Raw genomic sequence first — 19,716 nt, 5'->3', positions numbered from 1 at the left:
CGTAAGAACTCGGTGATGAGTTACTGTTGACACAGTAGCAGTGTTACCATGGCGGGGGAGTAAACTGATATTTTGAACTGGACGGATCTTTTCAAAGCTTCCCACCTTTGATGATTGTCCTGGAGAGATCACCAACCAACTTTTTATTTACATCGAACTCGCATTATATTGTCTTCACGTGACGTGCATTCTAGTGCCACCTGGTAGATGCAGGAAGTGCTTTTTTCCCCCCAAATGAGCACATTTGTCTGCACCTTCATGCAAGCAGCTATGTGAGGCCAACAGAACAACAGAATTCCCAAATCAGTAATCCCATTACTGTGGTTGGTTTGAACCAATATGATTATTATATGGCTAATTCACGCCTTGGATAACCCTCTCAAGTATCGATCAGTTATGAGGCTGTCACAATTGGCCAAAAACGCTGGTCATCAGTGCTTATTCTGGAGGACAAAGTGAACTGAAGCCTGCTTTGTTGACAGTGACACCAGAGCAGACAAAAGTCAGAGTGACCTTGAAAGAATCGCTCAGCCATACCACCTGCATTAGAAGGTCAGTGTGCATACTTATAGCATAGAAACCACAACAAAGCACAATGCTGCCACGACTTTATCCACTTTGCTTCCTTGTCTGAATGTTTGTCATAAGAGGTACATCCTCACTGTCTGGTGCAGGAGCGCGAGTTGTTCTTCGGCTGATATGCTCATGCATCAGACTGTAATGTCTGGCTTCCTTTTTGGGTCACACCTACACAACGAGCTCAATAACACCTGGACTGGAGAGCAGTGGAAACAATTGATTTTCATGCTGACTTGCGCAAGTTTAATGAAAAATAATTCCAAATAGGGTTATGTATCGTACATTCTTGCATAAGCAGTTAAAAGTATTTAATCTGCCATTACTTATGGGCTCATAAACACTAAACATGTGACTGTTTCATTTATGAAATTGTAGAATTAGCAATTGAAGTTTTTTTCCCTCAAGAGAAGTTCCGTCCTCTTCATGCTGGGGCTATAAAATAAACCGCTCTGTGTGTTCCTGAGTTCTCTCTGAAGCACAAAGACTGCTTCATGTGAACAATAACACATCTACACAAGTATGGTACTTCCCGTCTTGCGTAACACAAACACACACGCACATGCGCGCATACATTCAAGCTCACATTCACAGATGCACAACATCGTCACATCAGATTAGCGTTTCCCTGACTCAATCCACTGCCACCCTCACACCACTCCAGATTACAGATCACATGTCCTGTCACACAGTAGTTGTAGGAGGAGTGTGATGACTTATGAACACGCAGCAGAATAATACCCACATATGGTGCTGACTAAAGTTTTTATCTGCATGTTTGTTTCTCAAAAAAATGCAATACATGCAGAAAAGATGTGTATAAGCAGAAACCCCCAACCACTGAGTTTGCTTTGAAGTCTTCTCCTGTGTGTGTGTGTGTGTGTGTGGGGGGGGGGGGGGGGGACCCATTGTGTAGGGCTGGTTTGTATAGCCTTACTTTAAAGATTTCCTTCATCCTTCCTCTGAGCTATACAATCACTCACAGGGGTCTCATTGGAAGCTGCGCTTTGACGGGAAGTCTTGCTGGGATGATTTGAAAAGCAGTGATTCTTTTGTGGTGTCCTCAAAGGCAAACATGTACTTCCTCATATACAGAGAAAAGGCTGTTAGATTGTCAGCCGACTCAACACTCCATTTACGATATGATTAGTTTCCGTCTTTATTAAAAAAACTCCTCAATAATAAACTGAGGACATTGTCAGTGTCTCTGGTATGGATTCACATGTCTAGACGTCAATCTATGATGCAAAACAGTGTCCTTTCCTGGAATTTGAAACATTTCTCTGACTGTTTTGGGGTGATGATACCAGCCTGCCCCTGTGCAACCAGACTAGGCACAGCTTGCATAACATTCGTAGACTTGTTGGTGAAGTCAGAGTTCACTCTTAAGTAAAAACAATAGCAAGTTTCAGTGATAAGACGCCTTGTTGAATGGCAACCAGTCACCCCTACTGTTATGTGAGGCCTCATCTTTCTGGCTAGCTGTTTGGTTGCCCTTGGAGACGGATCTCAGGTCAGCATAGGTGATATGATCCTGGAGAGGTGATGTGTGCTCAGTGTTTTTTCATGTGGAGGAACAGACTTGTCAGCAAGCCTCCTACTCTAAGATGTAAGATGTGTGTCTCTAGAGGTGGTCATAAGGTCGTCCACACCCTCAAGCTGAAACCCAAGTCCAAAAACATGGAGTGGGAGTGGGATTTGAGCTGTAGGTAGAGAGGGAATAGTCCACTCACTCTCTTTAACCTTGAATTTGCCTGAAAGAAGTTTCAGCAAACCAAAACAACAAAGTTAATAAGTTCAGATTTACTTCAGCAGGGTTTTTCTGCTTTGTCACTTTATGGGACAGAAAATATGTGAGGGAATGACCATTAAACATTAAACTGTATGGTGTATGGCATTTCGCCCTGGGCTATGGCATTTCGCCCTGGGCTATGGCATTTCGCCCTGGGCTATGGCATTTCGCCCTGGGCTCAATCCCTTGGTGACAATAAAGGCAACTTGGTGGCACATTGTTTTTTAAATGACATGCTGGCACAGGTGGTCATGGTGCCAGCTCCAGTGAGTTGATACAAGTAAGCGAATGGAACCTTTGAGAACTTTCAAGTTTTACACAGGCCTGAACACTGGGGTGTATAGACATTATTCTAACAGACAGTGCCATGGTTTTGCAACCATCAGCATCCCAGATACTCTCTTCATCCATCCCTCCATTCATCCATCCATCCATCCATCCATCCATCCATCCATCCATCCATCCATCCATCCATCCATCTTCAACCACAGCTAAAGTCAGGTTGCACAGGAAGCAGCTCCAGCAATACTTCCAGTCAAGTATTTACCTTTACAAGCAGCCCCTCTTCAAGCAACAGTGTTTGTGAATTGGTGTAAAATATGATGATGCACCTTGCTTAATTGTATTTACATTACATAAAGAAAGGCAGAATTAACTACAAAAGTCATGCAGCTTGTGTATTGAGGTGATTGCCAGAGTTTAAGTTAAGGACAAGCAGAGGACAAACAGAGGACAAGGGTGTTAACGGCTCAGGACAAGTGGAGATTTCCAGATGTTATGCAAAGGATGTGAGTTCATTCTTATAAAGACCGGGACAATCTTCAGTAAAACAAAGCAACTACGGCTTATCAGAAACAAGAATGCAAACACACACACACACACACACACACACACACACACAGCATAGTGGCATAGTTCAGAAGTGGTCACGCAGCAATAGGAAGGTTAATGTTTTGATCCCTCTGCTCTCCAGGGACGGAGTCCTTGAGGGAGACATTGATCCCTCAGTTAGTCCTGATGAACTGGTTGTAGGATCTTCCAGCATCAGAGCGAATGACTGAATGTTGATGCAACAGTTCTTTGATAAAAAAAAAAAACATTCCCCAGAAGCTTAAAACTGGGTAAGAGTGGGTGCGAGTCGCACATGTAATAGTTCAGATTCTGCACAAGCCAAACTGAAGAGGAAGTTAGAATACGGAACGTCACAGCTCCAGTGTGTCCTGTACACTTTGGCAAGCACACCTTTCACACTTCTCTCAGCAGGCCTCTCACTGTCTTGCTTCTTCCTGAGCAGTTTCCCAATTTGCACTCAGCAACAAGCACTTCTTGTATAAGGTTCAGCTGAGGGAAGCTGAAGAAGATCATTACCTTTCCTCCCCTGTGGAAGTGGAAAGACTCGTGTCATATTTGGCCAGAGAGGTGATTTTGCTCTTTTGTTTCGCTCGCTTCCATTTCACTGTGAATCATACCTGACTAGGTAGGAGTTAGTCTGGTGGAGGTGACAAAGAAAGGAAGAAAATGTGTATCTGTACATGATATAATTAAACAAACTACAGACCATCAAGTCAAGATGTCCTGCATTAGATAGGGAGGTGAAGATCTCCCTTGCCTCCTGTTGCTATCCCAACAAAGTGATGGGAAACCTGCGGAACACAAGCAACGCTGCACCCTCAAGTCAATCCATAGCAGATGTGATCTTGTCATGCTTTTGATGTATTTTTTTTTTCAAGTGTACAACAGAAGGAAGATCCAGACATTAAGGAGGCAAATGCTGGAGTCTGCAGATGAGTCAATGTGTATTTGAGAGACGCTTAGTTTCCCTTTAAAACTTTACTAGCGAACAGAATTTAACACCATGTTGTTGTTTTTTTAAATCAGTTTTGCAATGTGTTTTAGAGGAACATGGAAAGTTTTGGGGGAAATTTGCCTATTTTCTGTCCTCCCTAGATCAAGACAAAAAGATGGATATATTTTTCTCCTCTGTACATACAACAGGCAGCTGAGACCCACAGAGACCAGCTGACTGCAGGATAACCCTTAGCACAAAGAAAGGTAGTGGATGGGCAGGTTAGCATACCTCTGACAACCATCATTAAATAGATACGTTTTGGGATCTTGGTTTGTTTGAAAGTAATTTTCCTCACCCTGTCTTGTGAAGTTGGCCATGATTAGAGGGAACACTCACTGGATCTTGTCATCAACAAACTTTATGATTTGCGGGCCCAATTTTCTAGGTGACACATTAAATCACTGCACCCAGTCAGGAAAGTAGTCTAGATCATGTATGTAACGCTAAAATGGTCGTGTCAAAATTGTTATTTCAGAAAAAAATGTTATGCACAACTCTAGTTATATCAAAACAAACAAACAAAGTTTGGGAGGAAAGTGTATTTGATAATGTTTAACTGATGTATGTTAACACTTCCCATTCACCCCTATTTATTGTGCTAAGGTAACCAGCGGCTAACAGCCAGTCTCTGTGGGTCTCAGCTCCCTATTGCACACACAGAGGAGAGAATGGAATCTGCCCTCTCATCTGACTCTGTGAAGGATGCTCAATTAGCGTGTTTCTCTGAAAGTGTTCCATTAAACAAAGACGATCTTTTATTTTCAGATTAAAAAGAAAAGACAACAGCTGGCTTTCAGAGGTTTTTTTTAAATATAATATATATCATGTCCCTTGGGAGTGATTGGAATCTGATTTTTGGTGGAAGATTGTGGGACTTTTTTACTCAGAAATCCCAGCTGGGCAACATAAACCCAGAAGACTGTGTCTTGTGCCAAACTGCATCTGTTGGGAGTAAGTTCAGAGATTCATACTCTTCTCCCTCATTGCAGCGCTTACTGGGTTAAAGCTTATCTTTGAAGCATTAAAAAACATGGCTAATGACACACTAACTCCAGTGACCTTTGCTAGCCGTCCCCTGTGGTAACCTCATCCACTTGGCATCTTCCCAAAAGTTCAACTACAGCGTGTCCTCGACTACCGCCACTATTGTCCAAGCAGAATGGAACAAGAGTGTCGGCCCACAGTTCCACCTGTTTCAGCTGTTTTGACCATCAGATCCAATCAGTGCTATCGTCTCTTTTTCCTGTCATGGGAAAGTCGGTGTCACCTCTGGAACAATCTCTCTTCCTCCTAGAAAAGAAGCTTGACCCTTGGCCAAAGGGTGGGGACGACCCAAAAAGTTTCTCCATGTATGTACAGCTTCCAGAACAAGTGCTGCGGGAAATTTTTGGCCTTGCAAAAAGGAAAGGGGGTTCGGTTTCCTCGCAGACTTCTCTGCATGATGCCCTCAGGAGTTATAGAGTTCACATTCCTCCAGGACTCCCCGCCAACACACATCATACATCATCACGGTGACGTTTAAGTGAAGAATGTTTGAAGCCTTTCATTTTCCCCTGGGTTTCAAAACAAGTAAACAAAGAACTGTACGAGGGAAAATATCTGATAATGTGGAATAATTACAGTAACGCTCCCATAGAATTAAACCATTAAAGTCAGGAAATCAGCTTGTCAGCTTAAGTGTGGGTATGTTCCCATTAGAGCATGTTTGTGTGCAGCATTCCTCAGCATGCCCCCATGATTAGAACGCTTTGAAGAACGCGATTATTCAGTTTGGGCATTAAACCATTTAAATAAGACCGATGCGCTGACAAATTAACAACGACCGTGACAATGAACTCTCACACACTGTGTTTTGACAAATGTTCAATCATTTTTATTCAAATCACCACAACAATTCCAAATGAAATCATAATGTGTCATGTTGGAAAACAGAGGCACGTGAATTTTAATTTGGCAACACAGTGAGGATAAAGAGTAGGAAGAGCAGAACAGGCCATTACTTTTGTTGGGTTTTACGCTCATTAAACTGAGCCTGTCATCCAGTAATGTGTTCAACAAGAAGGCTGAAGGGACCGCGTCACATCTCCTTCACGTACGTTCTCACCGCCACCACGTCGCCCATTATGCATTTCTGTAAAGAGAGAGAGAGAGAGAGAGAGAGAGAGTAGGGGGAGTCAGAAGTGCTAAAGATGAAAAAACTGGTTCAGTATAATGACAAAGCTGGACATACATCAATCTAACTAATGAAGATATTAGAACAGCTCTCAGTATAACTCAGTTCAGGTTACAATGAAGCCTCTGAAACGAGCATTAAGATAAATGAACATCTCTCTCCAACTGATTTGGTAAAAACTCAACATTATAACCCTCATGAAGAGGAGATTAATGCATGAATACAGAGCTGGTTTATTATCCTGCATGTATCAGTGCCTGATGAACTGGAAAGTCAGTGCATACTTTGTACAGGGGAAAAATTTAAGTCTTGCTGGCAATGTTAACTTTTCTTTCTCTCTCTCTCTCTCTCTCTCTCTCTCTCTCTCTCTCTCTCTATATATATATATATATATATAATTCAGAATTATTAATCTGATATAAATATTCCAACAGAAAATGGCTGATTTATGTAATTTCAGTACCTACTGGCATGGCACGGCTCGTTATATTACAAGATATGCAGCACAGCTTCCTTTTTTTTAATCAATGGCATAATTATTATTTTACTATCATTTCCGTTTCATGGGCAATATGGAGAGTTTTTAAAAGTTGAAAGGCGGAAGATGCTCATCACGTGTGGGTTGTAGTATTCTGACAACAGCTCACTGTAGGGTTCATTCACGTTATAGCACAAATATTCCCATATCTTTTTCAGGCCTGTTTTCATGACCATACATTCCATGAAATATTTCTTTACACACGAAAATACAGAGAACTCCAAGTTCGCATTTGCCATTGTATATTTAATTAAAATGAATGACAAACTATGCGGCTTACAAGCGAAAATTAAATTTCCCAATCTATCCACTTCAAATGCAGGAAGTTATGGACCAAATTCCTAATTTTCCAAAATTTTCTGGCTGCTTTTTTTTTTTTTTCGTTTTCAAATAATTGCCATGTTCCATTCTTTTCATGACTGAATGAACCTTTCAAATGTATCAAACGTGAAAGTTTGTCCAGAAATGTGAGATAGACATTCTAAATCATGAATGCTGCAAACTATTTTAACTCATACGTGATGCATTTATGTCACTAAGTTACTTTCGAGATTTATTTGATCATATTTGGGAGGGGAAAAAAAGAAGCATGCAGAGGTGAAATCCTCACCGCTATCAATTTTCCATCTGTCACCTCCCTCTCGATATTCGTCTCTTTTCCATCCCAGCTCTGTTTCTGCACCAGCTTGCCGTTCTCCAGGGTCACCACGGTCTGCGGGGCAGAGAACAGAGACAAGCCGTTACCTCCAGAACAGAGCAGACTCGTGATGATGATGATGATGATGGTGATGTGATGATGATGATGATGATGATGAAGGTGGTGAGGTGGTCCGGTCCGCACGAACCCTGGTCTTCCTGTCGTCTGCGGTCGTCTCTTCAAAAGGCTCGTTGAGCTTGAATTTGATTTCAGTCGTTTTGAACGCGCTCTGAGACTTCATGCAAACAATCCCTTGATCATCCACGGTCACTATCAAGTTGGGCTTGGTTCGATTCCCCACCTGCCGGGTTGCAAATCCTACACCTGCGTAGAGGCGAATGCATTACTACACCTGCATTTGTCATCCAGGAAATACTCTCGATTCTATGATTAATGGACAACACACAACTGCCACACACTAACTTACCAATTGCTTTCATGTAGTCATCAAAGTTCTCGCTGGAAATCATCTTCCACGTCCCGACAAACTTCTCAACCATGGTTGCAATGTCTGGTGCGAATTCAACCGACAAATAAAACAGAAGACTGACTGAGGATTCAAACTGTGTGGGAACAGGCTCATGGTGCTTTTAAAGGGTCAGGGGCCCACGTCCAGCTGCAGAGTGGCACCCAATCACAGCCCGCCACGTCACGGCACGAAACGGTAAGATCCCGCCTCCCCCACAATCAGCATCTGTCTTATTAAGGCTTTCTTTAAAAAAAAAAAAAAAAAAGTCTTGCTGTTGTTTTGTCATTATATCCCATATGAAATCAGTATCTGGTCCTTCATTTGATAATAAAAAGTTAAATAAAATCAAAAGCTGAACAAATGTTCATAAAAAAATTTGCACCATGCAACCCCTGCAATTCTTACAAGTGTTTAACCACTCCAAATCAGAGGCTACCAAACTTTTAAGCCACCAAAATAAAGGTGGAAGAGACTCACAACCGCAACCGTCCCCGAAGGTGTTTGACACGCGCTACAAAACGTCTTTCAAGCAAATCCACCATAAAACTATGTCTATCTTTTGTAAACAGCTTGCATTGTCCAGTTTGGAGATCTTTGACTAAAAGAACACCAGTTTGATTAAAAAAACAAACAAAAAAACAGCACAGTCATCAGTAAAAGCTTAAAATATGAATCAAAAAGTCTTCTGGGTTATCAATATAAAAGTTTTATCTTTAAAAACTGGTTAAAACCCAGGAACTGTATAAAGGTGAGAGGGGACAGGATTTCAGTTATCTGTGACTGGGTGAAAGGTTTTTTGTTTGTTTGATTTTTTTTTTTTTTTCCCCAGTGGCACTGCATGTAAAGCACAATGCCAAAATACATCTCCGCCTGGTGTGTCAAAGGTTGGAGCTTGCATAACGTTCCCTCAAATGCTAGAAAGGTCTCTTTTATCAGGAAAATGCCACATTATGCAATGAAACATCATGACTCTGGTCCGATCGCAGCACGGCTCTCTGGTTAAAGCATTTTAATTCTCAATGTGAGAGTTTATATGGACTAAAGAAAAATGATGTCATCAGAATCAGAGCAGAGTAAGTTAAAATGATCAAAGATCAACACACTCACAACAGAACCAATACAATTAAATTCACATTTGTTTGGTATTTTTTATCAGCAATAAATTATATACAGATCGATGCGATACAGCTGTATCTAAATATCATTTTTTTTGGAGAGCAATTTTGGGCTGCAGATCCTTGGCCATGCAGCGGGACTGAAACGCCTTCATCATCTCATCGGTGGTCAGGTTGGCTCCCTTCATCAACAGCTTCTCTCCATCGGCTGTGGAAGACAAAGAGACAACAAGGTGACTCACAAGGCCACGACGGCCGACCGCATTATTGCTGAGGCTAAAAATAACAAAGGGGAGAAGAGTCAATTCTGAGTAACACAGGATGAACTACTGCACTGCTGACCTATGGCAGACATTTCTACTGGTGATTCAGAGTCTCAAAAGACTGTGTGATGTCATGCAAGAACCAGTACCAGAACGTACAAGTCTGATATGTTCGCATTTACACAGCCGTCTTTCGTACCAGCTTAGCAGTACATTGAAAATGGTCCTACATCATCTCAGGTTAATTTACTTTTGCATTACAAAGTCTCAAAGACTTGTGACAGACCAGGTTTGCGAAGTTAACAGTCGAATGTGAAAGGGTGAGTCAAGCTGCAGGATAGGAGTCATATTAATTGGCTCGACCATGTTGTTACATTCTGTTTGGACAATAAAGGTGAAGCAATAGAAAAGCTACCACCAGCCTTGTGTGACTCATCTTTTCTGAGTGACAAATTGACAGATTAGAACAACTATCAGAGGTTAACAGACAGGTAACAGCTAAATACAGCACTAAAAGAAGCTAACACATTGCTAATAGAGGCTAACAGAGAGGAAACAGACAAATACAACCTTTAAGATACTAAGACACTGATAACAGGGGTGAATTGACAGGTATCAGAGCCTACTACAATGCTAAATGATGAGGCTGACATGTAACACTATTCTAATAGAATACTAAAAGCTGCTGGAACACTCATAAGAGAGGCTGATAGGCAGGTAACGCAACCACATGGGAATGCTACCACTGATAGCAGAGGCTAACAGAAAGGTAACACAGTCAAATGTATTGTTAAAAGATGCTAATTAGGGTGTTAGCAGTAGCTAACAGGCAGGCAACGGCTTTTTCCAATGCTAAAAGATGCAACTATACTGACAGCAGAGGCTGATAGACATTTAATGCAGGCGAATGCATTGCTAAATTTTGCTAACACACTGATATCAGAGGCTAACAGACAGATAACAGCCAAATGCAAAGCAAAAGATGCTAAAACACTGATAGCAGAGGCTAGCAGGTAACAGCCTAATACAGTACTAAAACACATTAGTACACTGACAACAGAGGCTAATTTGAGGCTAACAGAGGTTAACCCACGCCATGAGCAACACGTGTTTCAGCTTATCTACAAAAAAATATTTGTGTAGGAGCCAACATCTGTGCAGGTGTGGGAAACTTTTTTGGGCCAGCTTATGTCCGTTGTATCACATGTGGCGGTGGCAGAAGAGACGAGGATAACACGTGTTGTCGAAGTATTTGCTGAAGAAGCCAGAGGGAGTGTGAACAACTGTAGTTGTTGCTTGCTGTGTTTAGAAGGTTATCTGCACCTTTTCTAAACCTTTTGATATTTTGGTTGCTTGATCAATCATCAATACTGTGAAATGGTTATTGCACTGAGAGAATGTCTTACCAGTGAATTGCAAAGCAAAGGAATGGTGCAAATATCTTCAGTAGACTAGAAATGGCCGGCAACTAGACAACAATGAACACTCTATCCAATAAAGTCGATCTGTCAAATGCAGTTGAGCAACTCACCGTACGTAACATCCACGACAGGTTCAGATGCGTCATGTTTGACCACAGCTTTCACCTCACAGTTCAGGTTGGTGGCTCGGACCTTCTCTGAGCCCACCGCGTACAGGAACTTCCTGTAAGGAGAGGACAGGTGGTAGACTGTGACTATGCATATTTACATCTATATATTCATCCTTTTGTCCCTCTAATTATATGTCTTTTTTCATAAAAGCCCTTCTCGGGGTGGGTGTTGTCTGTGTGCTGTGTTCCCCATCAATAAATCATTAATAAACTAAATAGCAGACTTCTAAGGTGTTGCAACCTTTCTTTTTCACTTCATTACCGCGACATACTACAGAGGGTAGGATCGTGCCCCCCCCCCCCCCCCAGTCAGGTTCTACGGTCATTTTGATAACTGGTAACATCTAGGCAAGGTACAACGTGGTGATAATTTATTTTATTTTCACATCACCATTTATCCTCTGCACAGGAAAAAGGTTTGTATTTCAGGGCAAACGCTCGGGTTTTGCCTGCGAGTGTCAAATTCAGTATCTCCACTCAGTGAGCTTGGCATCTGCCTGGCCACGTATCTGGATGACGGGCTCGTGTTGGCACACTCAGATACGGCATAGTGCTGGGCCAGCACACATGGACTACTAATGGGGTTTTGTGACAGGGAAAAGAGTGGATCTATCATTGGCTTGGCTCCCCCTTTTCAGTCGATCACATGGCTTCTCATTTAAGATGAAGACATATTTTATCCAGCAGAAATGTTTGCCAATTCAGAATGAACAGTGGTGTCCTTCAGGTTCAGGACACCAAATCCTCAATCTCCTCTGCCCTTGAGCAAGGCCCTTAACCCTGACTGAACCAGTGAAGCCACTAAGATCCAATAGTTGTTGTATTGAATGGCTCCCACGTGAGAATGAGCCTAAATTTTAACTTCGCAGTCATGATAAGGGCGGTCCTGTAAAAGAGGGCATCACTTAAACTATATAAAGTTGTTGGTGTTATTCTTTTTTTTAAAAGAAGCTCAATAGGTCAGTTCAGTTCAGTTCAGTTCTTAGAGGGGGAAAAAAAAATCCGGAATAAAGTAGTAGTTAGTCCAGACAGATGGTTTTAAAAGGAGATATATTTGATCTATAACTGCAATATTTCAACACATGAATGTGAGTAACGTTGATATACGTCTGTCAAAATCAGACTCTCCTGTTAGTTTTGGGTAAACCTGTGATATACACCTTTATCGAGTTGATGGATCTAAGTAATGAGGATCAATAAGGCAGCTACAGATCAGCAGTGTAAGGATAAATATTGTGCAGGAAATAATTCAACCTTAATATAACATACGAAACCACGAAGCTCGAGTCACTCAGCAATAAAGTCTGTTAAAGGCAAATCAACATCGTAACCTGACTGTGAAATAACAAGGTGACTACCGCTCGTTTCGTCGTTCTGTTACCACTTCAGCCACCAGCAACGACACAGATTTGCACCAAAACACCTCAAACAAACGTTCCTTACCGCGTCGACCGGGAATTGGACTCAAAAGGACAAAAATGAATCGTTATATTCTTCACAGCCTTCAACAGCACGGGCACATTCTTGGCTGCCGCCATCTTTGTGGTGACCTCTCACCCCTACCAGCAAAAAATGGCACATCTCGCGATATCCAGTAGAGGGCGGCAGATGATAAATAACTAGAGCGTTCGGTCGTTGGCTCAGATATGAAGGCAATTGATGCTCGAGAAAAAACGGGAATCAGTCCACATAAAGGCATTATTTGAAGAACGAGAGTAGAGTGGCCTCATTTAAGCGGTTTCTATGTCTCTATTAACACGGGGAACAGTAGTTGATATTAAAAAAAACAAAAACAATGAAAGAAAAAATGAAGAAATGGATAAACAAATCTGCAAAATCCAAAACAAATTATTTTGAGTTATTACTGTGCTAATGGAATTTTTTTTGATAGATTAGCAACAAAGACTTTATCTGTGTTCAAAGATTTAATGAACTTTCTCCCACACAGCTCTGTTCTAAAACAAAAAAAACATAATATATAGCTATGATATTTGCTTTCAGTCCTTCACAAACCCAGAGGGGTCGTGATTTATTTCTTTGCGATGAATAGTTATGAGTTTAAAAGACTTATTGGCTGGAATACTGCAATAAGCATTATGTGGACATTGATCTCCCAAAATAGGTCTAGAGAGGGCGGCGTCAGCAATGACAGCAGGCGGGTTGGGTGTTAAATGTCAGATTTTACTGTCAGTACGGCTGCAGATGTTGGTTTCTATGTTTGAAGCCAATAGTGTAGAACATATCATCATGACTAGGCTCATTAATGGCATTGAAATAGCTTTTAAGCCTTTAAGTAATTTCTAAATACTGCACAGTTCATGGTCAATGGCGCCCTCAGTTCCACAGTGACATGACACGGCTCATTAAAGCAACTCAGGGGAAGTGAGTGTGCCACCTTCCTGTAATCGTCTGACAAACAATGTCACGGAACAGAATTACGCAGGAAAAGGACGAGTGGGGGTTCTGTCAGGCTCTAAGTCAATAAAGGAGGTGCTGCTCTTCAAATAGACAATCAAACAGACACATCTCCAAATCAAATAGACAAGCGGGATTGGAGGTGGTCCCCAGCTACTGCCGCTTCCTGCACTCAGCAGATGAAAAAGGTCAAAAACCTGTCAGCTTATAAAAAAAGAGCATTTCAAATTTTGACTGTTTCTGTGCTTGTGTCAAATTTAATTATGGCATGAACTAGGCCTGTGAAACGGGCCAGGATTTAGAGCCCTGCATCAAAACAACCAATTTTGGGAGAGGGAAGCTTGTCAAATTACATTTTTCACAGTAGCGTATAAACATGAGGGGGAGTTTAATTCTTGGTCACCTTTTGCCAGGAAGCTTATCAGAGGATCAGGCCGTTTGAGTCAGTGCATTCATGCAAGTCTCGCCTTTGACGGCTTTTCCTGACTTCATGTACGCTGCCTTTTCTGTGTGTTTTATATTGTATATGATTTGGTCGCGTGTTACATTTTCTTTTTTATATTTTTAAGCACATTGAGTTTGTAATACGAAGCGCATTTTGTTGATAAGCTTGACTTGATTTGGACTTTATGATATCCTGGTGTGAGTGTTTTCAAAGGTGCCATAAAAATAAAGTTATTCTGATTCTGAATATGATGATGGTTGTTTTGTTTGAATGTTTAATACTTTTTTCTGCTGGTCAAGGCAGACGTCCACCCACCGTGAGACTGGGACAAGGTTTCTGCTTGTTATTAAAGGTAGTTTTTCATCGCCCTGAGGAAATATGAGGTCTGACTAAATGAATTTAAATCATATCAAATAGTCAGACTCAAGTCCTGTTCTATTAGAAATGTGATCACTTTAGCTGTGATTTGGCTTAAACAAGCTTTTCTCCACATGACTTGTAAGATCTTTCTTTATCAGCTGGTTAACTCATGTCCAAACCTTCATTTTGTGCTTCCTGTTCCTCAGTTTAGCAGACTGTAACGGGGTATTTTTATCTGTTTTCAGGGCGTGTGGTGAACAAATGTGTTGTTCTCCGATCAGCACAGTTGAGCTCCTGACTCCAACATGCCTCAAGTCTCTTTCCTGAATCAATCTGACCCGGCCTTTGACATTGGGACACTAAATTTAGACACACACAGCTACTGAGAGGCAGAGGCATTTCCTAGACCCCCCCCCCCCCAACCTCCCCCCATGCCTAGTTTGTTGTATTCTTCCAGTATTGAGCAAGTGGGGGAGAGGGTGATCTGAAACAATGAATCCTCGAGGGAGTTGCTGACCTGAAAGAAACCAGCGGTATTGTCTAGGTGCAGGAGTTCGTCTCTCAAAGTCTTGGCCGCTGCACAATAAGTCATTATGAAATGTACTTTTCATTGTCAACTATACAACACAATACTACTACTACTGCTGCTGCTGCTGCTACTCCAGGGGAATAGTTCAGAGGTGATAAAACATCTGCCGATCGTGTTTCGACGGATAGTGTGAGTACAAGTGTGATGCCTCTGTGAGTGCGTTTGAGCTTTTGAATTAGACAATTTCATTACCAGTTGAGGCTGTGAGCACCCGAGAGGGGAGTGACTCTATATTTCCTGTCAGAAAATACATTCCCCCCGAGACATGAACACATGCGCATGCAACAGACACAAGGACATGCTGTATATTGACAATGTAATTTACTAAAACTGAAAGAAAAATAATGTCTGTCCCCGTCAAACGTTTTTCCTCTGGGTCCCTCCACATGTCAGATGTTGTTAATCACGCGACGCATAAATCAAAAGCCTCTCCTGGATACAAATGAGAGTTAAGTGTAATGTAATAAAATAAATAAAGCTGCTTTGTCAACTTTCATCATTATATTGGGGGTTTGAAACTTGGGAGTGTGGAGTGGAGGGTGGTGGTGGTGGCGGTGGTGGTGGTGGGGGGACATTTGCTACCGTGGATTGATGTCAAGGTCAAAGGTCAATATGAGCTGTTTCTTTCAATCACTTCCTGTTCCTTCCAAGGTTTGTTTGTCAAAAAAAAAAGGAAAGAAGAAAGAGAGAAGGCAGACAATGAGTTGGGTTTGGTTGTCTATGATCTGAATGTCAGCAGTCCAACAGCTCTGCCGCTCTCAAGAAGATGTTTCTGGTTTTGTCAAAATTGTTAGAAATAATACCGGCGATGTAATCGATTGCATTATAATTGAAAAGCGTTTGAAATATTCTGCTCCTCACGTGTATGTAAATAGTAGAAGCACCTCTCTGTCTAATTCAAGTCACAACCTCAGCGGTAAACATGCGGTTGAATTAAAATGTCTCTGACTGTTTCAATCAATTCTGAACATTACCACCTGTGGTAATTTACGACAGAAGTGTCTGGTTTATCCCCCTGGACTGGAGTGGGGGAGCATTTTAATCATAACTCTGTGGTGGTGTTTCTAGAGCAGCGACTATACAGCAAAGCCTCTATCTACACTCAATAATACCTGGAAAACAAAATCTTAATGACAGCAATGATAGACCTGACATCAGCAGAGTGAGTCAAGAAAACACAGACATCAGTCAGCATCAGTCACTGCTCCTGTCCCCTGTCAGCCCTGCTGCTGCTGCTGCTGTGTGATTCACTGCCTGCAGGTTGTAACTTGCTCTTAACAGTTATGTGGTTGTCTACAAACAACTGTGGAAAATGCAGCTGGGAAATATCACTTTAGCCTAAACATTGGACACTGGACCAAATTCCCTCCCTCAACATCCCAGAATCCAAGACTAAAGTGTTGTCTGCTGTGAGGGGTTGATTGACATGCCCAGTGACATCACTCTTTTACTAAATGGTCAATTATTTCAGGACATTTGGTCATATTTAAAAGAAAATGACAAGACATTGTAGACTGAATCATATTCAGTCTATCTTAACTTATTTGCAGCAGTACTCTGTGTTTTTTTGTCATAGTTATTCTGTGTTATCGTTGGATCCATCATCTATTTACTCTTGGAGGTTGATAAAGACTTGGGTCTGAATGAAGCTGTAAAATTCATCATTATTTTTTGGTACTAAATGCTCACATATGACCTTCGGAATGGGAAATAAATAACTGTTACTGACTTTGAAAATTAAGCACATCGACCACACAGGCAGAATAAAGACTACAAGACCCATGAGGCTTAGCGCGGCTGCTCTGGCCCTCCTCCTCCTAGTCTGTGCAGGCTGGCGGAGCTGAGAGAGGAGCAGACTGAGCTGAGCAGCTCCGTGGTCCCTCTCATATCCAGAAATGTGCGCAGGTTGAACGGGGAGCCGCGTCGCTGCTCGTGACCTCCGCTGATAACACACACACCGGCACCTCTTTGACGTTAAACCGGAAGCTTTGGACCAACCATCAACTCGCAGCGAACACATCCAAGCACTTTTTGTGTGTGTGAGCGCTGACCGGCGGGTGGTTTGTGGTGGACGGTCTTCTCAAGGTAAGTGCTGCCCCTTCACATCTCTGCGTAAAAGTTGTTATTGTTGTTGTTGTTGTGTATATGTGTATGTGTATGTGTAGATATATTTATATGCATGTGTGTGTGTGTGTATGTGTGTGTGTGTGTGTACACGCGCGCGCCTGAAACTTAACTGTAAATATGTGAGTCTCAGTCGTCGGAATGAAACCTAATAGGAGAAGCGGTGACAGGGGACTTGTTGCCTGTTTCCTGCTGATTTCAGACCCTCATGGTCCCTGGATGCCGCCTGTTCGAGTATTTTAATTAAAAAGGCACGTAAATATAGTTGATGTGAGTCTGTTTTCTTTATTAACGCCCTGAAATCGGCTGAAATGTCGTGAGTTTGCAGGCGCTTGTCTTTTTTATTTCTTCGTGCATCATCAGGCTGCTGCAGTGGGCTTAGTCAAGCTCATTACCCTCCTGACAATTAAACTTTATGTATAACTAAATAACCTTGAGTATCCATGACCATATCTACATAGACCATCAATAAGCAGCTTATACTCCTCTTAGTTGTCATCTTATTTACACAGGAAATCCGTTTGATTGCTTGTTTTCAGGCTCATCAGAAGGTTAATATGAAACTATTCGAGCATCAGAACTTCTAGATGTGCCTGTACATATTTGTGACATGCAAATCTGCTCCCATCATGCTGGCAGACTGTCAGGAGCACGTGCTCACACACGCGTCATGCGGATGCCCTCAGATGTGCAGGGTTGTCCTCATTGACACTGACATGAACGTGGTCTCTCCATCTATGTGGAGCTGCTGTGTAGGCATGCATGGGCAAACGTACAATTTGTGCTTATATGAGGCAGACACACACGCACAGATGGTGGTACATCAGAAGTGTGTGTGTATGTGTGTGCATATGTGTGTGTTCAGTTGCTGAATAGGAACAGTTGTCAGGCATCTTCCCTGCAGCAACAGAAGTTCACTTCAGCGAACACAATTCGCACTTGTTTTAGCTTCCCCGTGTTTTACTCAACTTCTCCTGTGTTAAATGCTAAACATGAAATAAAAGTCATTTCTTTCAGACTTCTTTTTAAAAAAAAATACCCACTGCTGTTCTAAACTTTGTCACCACATGTCCTGATTCCTGATAGACGGCGTGGCAGCAGTATTCTGGGACAGCAGCACGACGAATGCTTTATGACGGTTTCAACTCGTGAGCATGTCAGTATTTGGATGGTTGGTAGTTGCAGCTGTTCGCGAGGGAGAGTGTGCCAGAAAGAAGGGCCAGGGAATTGGTGAAGCTACACTGATGGTTTTAGTCCTAAATCAGGATGGTTAGCTTTCTTTTCATGCATCCTTTTATTCCTAAGTAGGACTGGAAAAAGTGTTAGCGCGCTGGACACAACTAGCAAGCCCTCGCACTCCTGCCGCTGTATGTAGCGAAGGTGGAAGGTAGTCTTATCTTGAATTGGGTCCACAGGGAACCAAACACACACACCAGGCTCATTGACATGGACGGCAGAGTGCATATTTAACCATTTTCGGTATACCTGGGGAACTCGGGTTCAAGACCAGGGCAGGATGACTGCGCTCCTTTCCTACGCCTGTAATTTCACCACAACTTTGCAGAACGTTCCTCCCAGAAGAATGAGCACAAGCTCGTTACGTCCAAGTAGTGAGAACCAGCCACATGCACGTGCAAGTGACTGGGCCGTAGTAATTATGACTACACGAGAGAAGGAAGTCACATGATGTCAGAAAATGAGGAGAAATTTTCCAACAAGGAGAAAGATGGATTGTTGGATGGGGTATTGATGGGTAGCCGACTGCAGCACAGGAGACTCGTGTTCAAGGCTACTGTGTGGAGAGAGCTTTTCTGGTTTCTCAACTCTTCAGTTTTATGTTTCAACATTTTTCCACCCAAAGCAGTTTTCCAACCTTAAAGAAACAAAAAACAACAAAAAAAACGAAGTTGGAGATTTATTGTTTAGATGTTGAAATTTGGTATTGAATGAGAAGGCGTCTCTTGAAACTGGATAGTATTGAAGCAGTTTAGGTCAGTGGCATCAAAGAATCGAAATATGATACTCAGGTCTCTTCAGAACCACCTACACTGTAAAGGAATGCTTAAAAAAGAAGAAGATTATCATTTAAAGGCTCCTCTTGCTCTTAACTATCACCTGCGCTGTGTTTGCAGATCACATTTGGGCCTGTTGGCCGCTCTGACCTCCTAGTTAGTCATAAATGCCACCAGCCGGGTCAGTCTTCAGCTTCCTCGTTCAAGGTCAGGAGAAAGTCGATCACTCTCAGGACGTTACCCGAGCAACAGTTCAGCCACTCACCTCTGATGCAGGCTTCCGAGTCCCAGCATCTTGTGGTAATATGACTTTGTTGAAAAGTCATTTGCATTTGCAGAACTGTTCTGCATTCCGTATCAGAAAGGGTGAGGCTGACCAGCTGTCTCTGAGTCTGTGCTCATAGTCAGAATGCGTCAGAACTCCGGGCCTGAAAGTTGACAAGATGTTGTTTAGCATACTCGCCACATTTTACCAGCTCGGGCAGCATCCCTCTCACCAGAAGGCTCGTCTGGCTCTTCCAGGTTCAGGGGACTTAGACCGGGAAGTCACATCTTTGCACTGAAAGGCCATAATGAAAAAATGAAAACAAAAATCTATTATATCCCGTTGTTTCAAAAAACTATTTTCATTGATTTGACAGAGTAGCAACGTGTACGAGCAGGTCGCTTAGCAGTTGTCCTTGTTAGCGTTTAGCTTTGGCTCAGCTC

At 42.2% G+C, this 19,716-nt stretch overlaps 3 protein-coding genes across 3 annotated transcripts in view; 1 reads left to right on the top strand and 2 right to left on the bottom strand.

Moving 5' to 3' along the window:
- Window positions 1-6,070: 6,070 nt before the first annotated feature.
- fabp4a (fatty acid binding protein 4a) lies at window positions 6,071-8,201 on the bottom strand. The gene is made up of 4 exons (XM_086194247.1): window positions 8,053-8,201; window positions 7,774-7,949; window positions 7,539-7,640; window positions 6,071-6,348 (listed from the first exon to the last, which is right to left on the bottom strand). Exons 1-4 carry the CDS (start codon window positions 8,123-8,125, stop codon window positions 6,295-6,297), a joined length of 405 nt encoding a protein of 134 aa, XP_086050373.1. The 5' UTR covers window positions 8,126-8,201; the 3' UTR covers window positions 6,071-6,294.
- Window positions 8,202-9,090: 889 nt separating this feature from the next.
- mrpl53 (mitochondrial ribosomal protein L53) lies at window positions 9,091-12,664 on the bottom strand. The gene is made up of 3 exons (XM_086193261.1): window positions 12,507-12,664; window positions 11,004-11,116; window positions 9,091-9,417 (listed from the first exon to the last, which is right to left on the bottom strand). The coding sequence occupies exons 1-3, from the start codon at window positions 12,599-12,601 to the stop codon at window positions 9,296-9,298; spliced, it is 330 nt and encodes a 109-aa protein (XP_086049387.1). The 5' UTR covers window positions 12,602-12,664; the 3' UTR covers window positions 9,091-9,295.
- A 4,044-nt stretch (window positions 12,665-16,708) lies between these two features.
- pag1 (phosphoprotein membrane anchor with glycosphingolipid microdomains 1) overlaps window positions 16,709-19,716 on the top strand; it is a 51,486-nt gene continuing 48,478 nt past the window's right edge. The window contains exon 1 of the mRNA XM_086193630.1: window positions 16,709-16,957. The gene's annotated coding sequence lies outside the window, so the exon portion shown is untranslated. The remainder of the gene's footprint in view (window positions 16,958-19,716) is intronic.

Source organism: Aulostomus chinensis, chromosome 22 (assembly GCF_037954235.1).
Source record: "Aulostomus chinensis isolate RoL2024-O1b breed Wild chromosome 22, RoL_Achi_v1.0, whole genome shotgun sequence".
In the NCBI taxonomy this organism is placed as follows: domain Eukaryota; kingdom Metazoa; phylum Chordata; class Actinopteri; order Syngnathiformes; family Aulostomidae; genus Aulostomus; species Aulostomus chinensis.
This window is presented reverse-complemented; position numbering and strand designations above follow the sequence as displayed.

Coding starts and splice junctions, on each gene's coding strand:
- fabp4a (XM_086194247.1), bottom strand. CDS start 8,125: ATGGTTGAGAAGTTTGTCGGGACGTGGAAGATGATTTCCAGCGAGAAC. Junction 7,950..8,052: donor TGACTACATGAAAGCAATTG/GTAAGTTAGTGT, acceptor GCCTCTACGCAG/GTGTAGGATTTGCAACCCGG. Junction 7,641..7,773: donor CAGACGACAGGAAGACCAGG/GTTCGTGCGGAC, acceptor TCTGCCCCGCAG/ACCGTGGTGACCCTGGAGAA.
- mrpl53 (XM_086193261.1), bottom strand. CDS start 12,601: ATGGCGGCAGCCAAGAATGTGCCCGTGCTGTTGAAGGCTGTGAAGAAT. Junction 11,117..12,506: donor TCCAATTCCCGGTCGACGCG/GTAAGGAACGTT, acceptor CTCTCCTTACAG/GAAGTTCCTGTACGCGGTGG. Junction 9,418..11,003: donor TGTCGTGGATGTTACGTACG/GTGAGTTGCTCA, acceptor TGTCTTCCACAG/CCGATGGAGAGAAGCTGTTG.